The 8,633-nt window shown below is 44.7% G+C and overlaps 1 protein-coding gene across 1 annotated transcript in view; it reads left to right on the top strand.

The window, feature by feature from the left end:
• Nucleotides 1–5,916, top strand: part of LOC115120920 (solute carrier family 2, facilitated glucose transporter member 2-like) — a 21,600-nt gene extending 15,684 nt beyond the window's left edge. The window contains exons 9-12 of the mRNA XM_065024491.1: nt 4,051–4,155; nt 4,295–4,396; nt 4,591–4,794; nt 5,267–5,916. Coding sequence (XP_064880563.1) covers nt 4,051–4,155; nt 4,295–4,396; nt 4,591–4,794; nt 5,267–5,494 — 639 coding nt within the window. The 3' untranslated portion in view covers nt 5,495–5,916. The remainder of the gene's footprint in view (nt 1–4,050; nt 4,156–4,294; nt 4,397–4,590; nt 4,795–5,266) is intronic.
• The last annotated feature ends 2,717 nt before the right edge of the window (nt 5,917–8,633 follow it).

The raw sequence follows: 8,633 nt of genomic DNA, 5'->3' as shown, positions 1-8,633 counted from the left end.
TACTGAGAGAGAGGGAACAACTGTCTGGAATCAACGCTGTGAGTTACTGAGAGAGAGGAACAACTGTCTGGAATCAACTGCTGTGAGTTACTGAGAGAGAGGGAACAACTGTCTGGAATCAATGCTGTGAGTTACTGAGAGAGAGGGAACAACTGTCTGGAATCAACGCTGTGAGTTACTGAGAGAGAGGGAACAACTGTCTGGAATCAACGCTGTGAGTTACTGAGAGAGAGGAACAACTGTCTGGAATCAACTGCTGAGAGAGGGAAGAACTGAATCAACGTTACTGAGAGAGAGGGAACAACTGTCTGGAATCAATCTGAGAGAGAGGGAACAACTGTCTGGAATCAACACTGAGTTACTGAGAGAGAGGGAACAACTGTCTGGAATCAACTGTGTGAGTTAATCTGAGAGAGAGGGGAACAACTGTCTGGAATCAACGTTGTGAGTTACTGAGAGAGAGGGAACAACTGTCTGGAATCAACGCTGTGAGTTACTGAGAGAGAGGGAACAACTGTCTGGAATCAACACTGTGAGTTACTGAGAGAGAGGGAACAACTGTCTGGAATCAACACTGTGAGTTACTGAGAGAGAGGGAACAACTGTCTGGAATCAATGCTGTGAGTTACTGAGAGAGGGAACAACTGGGAACAACTGTCTGGAATCAAATGCTGTGAGTTACTGAGAGAGAGGGAACAACTGTCTGGAATCAATGCTGTGAGTTACTGAGAAAGAGGGAACAACTGTCTGTAATCAACTCTGTGAGGTACTGAGAGAGCGGGAACAACTGTCTGGAATCAATGTTGTGAGTTACTGAGAGAGAGGGAACAACTGTCTGGAATCAACGTTGTGAGTTAATGAGAGAGAGGGAACAACTGTCTGGAATCAACGTTGTGAGTTACTGAGAGAGAGAGGGAACAACTGTCTGGAATCAATGCTGTGAGTTACTGAGAGAGAGGGAAGAACTGTCATGAATCAACGCTGTGAGTTACTGAGAGAGAGGGAACAACTGTCTGGAATCAACACTGTGAGTTACTGAGAGAGAGGGAACAACTGTCTGGAATCAACACTGTCTGAATCAACGTTACTGAGAGAGGGAACAACTGTCTGGAATCAACGCTGTGAGTTACTGAGAGAGAGGGAACAACTGTCTGGAATCAACGCTGTGAGTTACTGAGAGAGAGGGAACAACTGTCTGGAATCAACACTGTGAGTTACTGAGAGAGAGGGAACAACTGTCTGGAATCAACACTGTGAGTTACTGAGAGAGAGGGAACAACTGTCTGGAATCAACACTGTGAGTTACTGAGAGAGAGGGAACAACTGTCTGGAATCAACACTGTGAGTTACTGAGAGAGAGGGAACAACTGTCTGGAATCAACACTGTGAGTTACTGAGAGAGAGGGAACAACTGTCTGGAATCAACACTGTGAGTTACTGAGAGAGAGAGGGAACAACTCTGGAATCAATGCGGAACAACTGTCTGGAATCAACGCTGTGAGTTACTGAGAGAGAGGGAACAACTGTCTGTAATCAACTGTCTGTGAGTTACTGAGAAGAGGGAACAACTGTCTGGAATCAACACTGTGAGTTACTGAGAGAGAGGGAACAACTGTCTGGAATCAACGCTGTGAGTTACTGAGAGAGAGGGAACAACTGTCTGGAATCAACACTGTGAGTTACTGAGAGAGAGGGAACAAATGTCTGGAATCAATGCTGTGAGTTACTGAGAGAGAGGGAACAACTGTCTGGAATCAATGCTGTGAGTTACTGAGAGAGAGGGAACAACTGTCTGTAATCAACTCTGTGAGGTACTGAGAGAGCGGGAACAACTGTCTGGAATCAATGTTGTGAGTTACTGAGAGAGAGGAACAACTGTCTGGAATCAACTGTCGCTGTGAGTTACTGAGAAGAGGGAACAACTGTCTGGAATCAACGCTGTGAGTTACTGAGAGAGGGAACAACTGTCTGGAATCAACGCTGTGAGTTACTGAGAGAGAGGGAACAACTGTCTGGAATCAACGCTGTGAGTTACTGAGAGAGAGGAACAACTGTCTGGAATCAACACTGTGAGTTACTGAGAGAGAGGAACAACTGTCTGGAATCAACACTGTGAGTTACTGAGAGAGAGGGAACAACTGTCTGGAATCAACGCTGTGAGTTACTGAGAGAGAGGGAACAACTGTCTGGAATCAACGCTGTGAGTTACTGAGAGAGAGGGAACAACTGTCTGGAATCAACACTGTGAGTTACTGAGAGAGAGGGAACAACTGTCTGGAATCAACACTGTGAGTTACTGAGAGAGAGGGAACAACTGTCTGGAATCAACACTGTGAGTTACTGAGAGAGAGGGAACAACTGTCTGGAATCAACAGTTACTGAGAGAGAGGGAACAACTGTCTGTTCACTGAGAGTTACTGAGAGGGAACAACTGTCTGGAATCAACGCTGTGAGTTACTGAGAGAGAGGAACAACTGTCTGGAATCAACACTGTGAGTTACTGAGAGAGAGGGAACAACTGTCTGGAATCAACGCTGTGAGTTACTGAGAGAGAGGGAACAACTGTCTGTAATCAACTGGAACTCAACTGTCTGTAATCAACGCTGTGAGTTACTGAGAGAGAGGGAACAACTGTCTGGAATCAACGCTGTGAGTTACTGAGAGAGGGAACAACTGTCTGGAATCAACGCTGTGAGTTACTGAGAGAGAGGGAACAACTGTCTGGAATCAACACTGTGAGGTACTGAGAGAGGGGAACAACTGAGTTCAACACTGAGTTACTGAGAGGGAACAACTGTCTGGAATCAACACTGTGAGTTACTGAGAGAGAGGGAACAACTGTCTGGAATCAACACTGTGAGTTACTGAGAGAAGGAACAACTGTCTGGAATCAACACTGTGAGTTACTGAGAGAGAGGAACAACTGTCTGGAATCAACACTGTGAGTTACTGAGAGAGAGGAACAACTGTCTGGAATCAACACTGTGAGTTACTGAGAGAGAGGGAACAACTGTCTGGAATCAACGCTGTGAGTTACTGAGAGAGAGGGAACAACTGTCTGTCTGGAATCAACACTGTGAGTTACTGAGAGAGAGGGAAGAACTGTCTGGAATCAACGCTGTGAGTTACTGAGAGAGAGGGAACAACTGTCTGGAATCAACACTGTGAGTTACTGAGAGAGAGGGAACAACTGTCTGGAATCAACACTGTGAGTTACTGAGAGAGAGGGAACAACTGTCTGGAATCAACGCTGTGAGTTACTGAGAGAGAGGGAACAACTGTCTGGAATCAACGCTGTGAGTTACTGAGAGAGAGGGAACAACTGTCTGGAATCAACACTGTGAGTTACTGAGAGAGAGGAACAACTGTCTGGAATCAACACTGTGAGTTACTGAGAGAGAGGAACAACTGTCTGGAATCAACACTGTGAGTTACTGAGAGAGAGGGAACAACTGTCTGGAATCAACGCTGTGAGTTACTGAGAGAGAGGGAACAACTGTCTGGAATCAACACTGTGAGTTACTGAGAGAGAGGGAACAAATGTCTGGAATCAATGCTGTGAGTTACTGAGAGAGAGAGAGAACAACTGTCTGGAATAAACACTGTGAGTTACTGAGAGAGAGGGGGAGAGAGGGAACAACTGTCTGGAATCACCGCTGTGAGGTAATGAGAGAGAGGGAACAACTGTCTGGAATTTACGCTGTGAATTACTTAGAGAGAGGGAACAACTGTCTGTAATCACCGCTGTGAGTTACTGAGAGAGAGAGAGAGAGAGAGAGGAGAGAGGGAACAAGTGTCTGAGAGAGGGAATACAGGAAGAAATGAGAGGGAGTGTTACTGAGTGAGAGAGAATTGTTAGTGTGTGTGTTTGTGTGTGTGTTTGTGTGTGTTTTTGTGTGTGTGTTGAGTCACCAGTGATATCTTTTTTATGTTCTTTTATATTATTGTATATTGTTTTACATCGTTTTAACAGCCTGGATAAGTCAGATTGAGGTTTTTATGACTCTGCTTTACTGAATGGAAACATAATGTTTGTTTTAATCTCTTCAGATATTTTATTACTCGACGGCCATCTTTGAGAAAGCAGGAGTCACTCAGCCTGTCTATGCAACCATTGGAGTTGGAGTTCTCAATACCGTCTTTACGATGGTGTCGGTACGGAAAGACACACACACACACACACACACACGCACATGCACACGCACACACAGACAAACTAACACGTGCACACGTGGACTAACCATTTGTAGGTCAGTGATGCAAACAGTCACACTGAAATGTGTGTGTGTTGCAGGTGGCTCTAGTGGACAGGGCCGGCAGACGAACGTTGACTCTGATTGGTTTAGGTGGGATGTGTATCTGTGCCGTCTCCATGACAGTTGGCCTTGTGTACCTGGTATGACCAATCAAAAATCGTTGTCTCAATCTCTCCACCAATAGGGTTTCAGTATTTTAGAGTGTACATTTCCTGTCTGTATTTGACTGTTTCCTGTGTTTTTTAACCATCTCTTGTCCCTCCAGAGTAAAACAATGAGGTGTTCTCCTCTCTCTCCTCTCCTTTCCTCTCCTCTCCTCTACTCTCCTCCCCAGAGTGTCTATTCCTGGATGTCCTATGTCAGCATGTCGGCCATCTTCCTGTTTGTGTGTTTCTTTGAGATCGGCCCTGGTCCCATCCCCTGGTTCATCGTGGCTGAGTTATTCAGTCAGGGCCCCCGGCCTGCTGCTCTAGCTCTGGCTGGCTGCACCAACTGGACCAGCAACTTCATCATAGGCATGACCTTCCCTTACATAGAGGTAAGATACATGGACAGACGGACAGATGGACAGCGGGACGGACAGACAAACGGACAGATCGACAGACCCATTAACTCTCATTACAGACCCATTAACCCATTCTCTCTCTCTCTCTCTCTCCCTCCACCCCTCTCTCTCTCTCTCTCCCCCTCCACCCCCTCTCTCTCTCTCTCTCTCTCTCTCTCTCTCTCTCTCCTCCACCCCTCTCTCTCTCTCTCTCCCCTCCACCCCCTCTCTCTCTCTCTCCACCCCTCTCTCCTCCACCCTCCCTCCCTCTCTCTCTCTCTCTCTCCACCCTCTCTCTCCCTCCACCACCCCTCTCTCTCTCTCTCTCTCTCTCCACTCTCCCCCTCTCTCTCTCTCTCTCTCTCTCTCCCTCTCTCTCTCCACACCCCTCCCCCACCCCCTCTCTCTCTCTCTCTCACCCTCTCTCTCTCTCTCTCTCCACCCCTCTCTCCACCCCTCTCTCCAGGCTCTGTGTGGTAGCTATGTGTTCATCCTGTTTGCGGTGCTGTTGTTTGGCTTCACTGTGTTCACTTACCTGCGCATGCCGGAGACCAAAGGGAAGACATTTGAGGAGATAGCAGCTGTATTTAAAAAGGGAAGGAAACAGACACCAGGAACCAGAAAGACTGGAACTGGAACTGGTACTGGTACCTCCACCGAGCTGGAGCAGCTCAAATCAGACTCCCAGGCCTGACATGCTCACTAGTTGCAGGGTGTGCAAGCTTTAGTTCCAGCCCTGCACTAACATATCTGATTAGCTTAATCTGGTGTGTTACCGCAGGGCTCGGATAATTAGCATTGTGACAGAATGTAAGTGATGATAGTCCTAAATCCTGAACGCCATCTAGATAGTTGTTTACTTCCAGGAACAACTCCTGACATGACTAACTTTACATAACTCATACACAGGGCCCAGAATGTTTCCTGCTCAGGATAAAGCAGACAGATAAACTCCTGGCTCTACTGTATCATTCATGGTCAGTACAATAGTGAGAAAGACAGGTGGTTTTGTTTCTAGAGGTTACATTATCCTGTTCTACCATGCTCAATGTGTAACTGACTGAATGTCAACAAATGGCACTTTAGGACTACTATTAATAAATTACTACAAAGACAGTGCATGTGAAATGACAGCTGAAATGACACACACACACACACATACACACACACACACACACACACACACACACACACAAAGCAAACGCCACTAGAGCGCAATCAACTATCATGGCTGGTTGTGTCAATTGTCATCTCAGATGGCTGCTCTCTAGAGTTTTTCCTGATCATGTGACCTAGTGAAATGATATTACTGTGTCCATACTAGGAAGGATGACTTTGCATCCCTGCATTATCGGATTGGGACTATAAGTTATTACAGTGTTTTACAATCACTTTTTTTTTTTCACACGAATTTCGGAACCTTGATGTAATTTTTCAAAACTCTAGACACAAAACTCACAACCAATTATCAAAATGCACATTTTTCAAAACTCAAACACTTTTTCCAATTGCTTGGATACAATACCCATAAAGATAAGATCATTTGTTCATTGAACTAAAATCACCGGTTCAAAATGACACAACTTAACATCAAAGTATTACCATTTCAAAATGCAATTCACACATTACATCTGAGATGACTGTCTATTCATTTCATTACAATTGATACAACTGATCAAAATGATAAGTAACTGTTGCATTACTCTAAAGCATAGTTTTTTGGAAACTACAAAGTTTCAGGATAACGAGAACCATTGACACCAATTACCGTGGAACATGAACCAATTGGACTACATTATCTATGGATGTAATATTTCATCATCATTCTTTATCAGACACTGTTTCTATGGTCCCATGTACCACTTTTCCAGACCATGTTTTCAGATTTGACATTACTGTACACTCACCGGCCACTTTATTAGGTTCACCTATCTACTACTGGGTAGGACCAGTATTTGTGGCCTTCCTGTTAGCTTGAATAAGTCTGGACATTCTCCTCTGACCTCTCTCATTAACAAGGTGTTTTTGCCCATAGAACTGCTGCTCACTGAATGTGTTTTGTTTATCGCACCATTCTCTGTAAACTCTAGAGACTGTAGTGCGTAACTATCCCAGGAAGGCAGCTGTTTCTGAGATGCTGGAATCACCATGTGTGGCATCAACAATCATACCACGGTCAAAGTTGCTTAGATCACTAATCTTGCCCGTTCTAATGTTAGGTCGAACAACAACTAAAGCTCTCTACTCTATACACTCTATATATTGAGTTGCAGGCAGCCACATGATTCGCTGTTCGAATGTAACCTTCCTTGATGAGCTAAATCAGGTCTGTAGAGCTGAAGGTATGACCTATGTCATTGTGTGGGATAATGTCAGGTTCCACCAGGCTCAAATGGTGCAAGCATGGTTTCAGGCCCATCCACAATTTACCACCCTGTACTTACCCCCGTACTCTCCTTTCTTAAAACCTGGTAGAGGAATTTGTCTCCACATGGAGGTGGAAGGTATATGATAGGCGCCCTCACGAACAAGCCGCCCTTCTCCAGGCCATGGATGACGCATGCAATGACATCACTGCAGACCAGCGTCAGACCTGGATTCACCCTGCTGAAGATTCTTCCCAAGATGTTTGGCTAATGAAAACATCCATTGTGATGTGACAGAGTGAGAACCTGTTTTTTTCTTTTTTTGTTGTAGCAAATGAATGAAACATGTATTTCTTTCACCACTGTGTTTTGTACTGTAGTACAAAACATTTAATGATTGTATGAACAACTAAACAGTGAAACGATCGGTATCTTGTGTGTTGGGTGATCTAAATGAATGTTCCTGTGGTATTTCAGTTATTTGAACCAATGATTCTGCAAGTGCAAGGTTGCTTTAAAGATATGAATGCACAATGCAATGTTTTGAACATTGGACAGCCTGTGTTACAAGTGATGACCGTTTTGAGTTTTGTGTCTAGAGTTTTGAAAAATGACCACAAGGTTCTGAAATTAGTGCCAAATGGATTGCAAAAAACTGTAATGTTTGTTAGGTGTCTGAGTGAAGTTGACCGACACTTCCAGTCCACCTCTACTACCTTCCTCATTCACACTTATGGGATAATACCAGCAAGGCTGTGTTTATATTCTGTATGGTTGACCTTTTCACAGCTAGGAGGTGTTGCTAAATCACTATTGCTGGCATACTATGGCCTCAGGGCCCAGTATGTTCAAGACGACCAACGTGACTAGAGCTGTGAACCTGAATCAACAGAAGGTTCTGTTGTGTCCAGCCTATAGAGGGCAGTGATAAAGCCCATGGTTGGGCTATGTTTTTATCAGAAACCTTTACTCAAACACAAATGCCCATACATGCACATCTGGTCAAGCTAGACTTGGAGGACCCTGGAATGTGTTGTTCAGAATTCCTACATTTGTCAATTAGTATTTGTAGTAGATGTTTCCCTTATGTACAATTTTTCAGGGGCCAAAAGACCCACGTGGCAAATCGTTATGGAAAGACTCCCAAAGTTGAAGTTTGGCGACCAGGCGTTGATGATAGTGGGGATTTGCCACAGGGTTGGGAAGTATCAGCATCTGAGTGACAGATAACTCAACTTGGAGATCAACCTCGACGAGGGGGCCAAATACGCTGCAGTCTGGACAGAAGTGTACAAATATGCTTGTGGAGTGCCACATCTGTCAATCGTTATTGGTGAATGAGCACCTTACGTGAGTTTACCATGTACTCTGTTACCCCACTCTCTGTAATGGAAGGACGTTTTTGTTCTCTTTTCATCTATAGTATTCATTTCGAACAGACAACTTCTTTTCGTTGATATTTCACCG

Source organism: Oncorhynchus nerka, linkage group LG2 (assembly GCF_034236695.1).
Source record: "Oncorhynchus nerka isolate Pitt River linkage group LG2, Oner_Uvic_2.0, whole genome shotgun sequence".
In the NCBI taxonomy this organism is placed as follows: domain Eukaryota; kingdom Metazoa; phylum Chordata; class Actinopteri; order Salmoniformes; family Salmonidae; genus Oncorhynchus; species Oncorhynchus nerka.
This window is presented reverse-complemented; position numbering and strand designations above follow the sequence as displayed.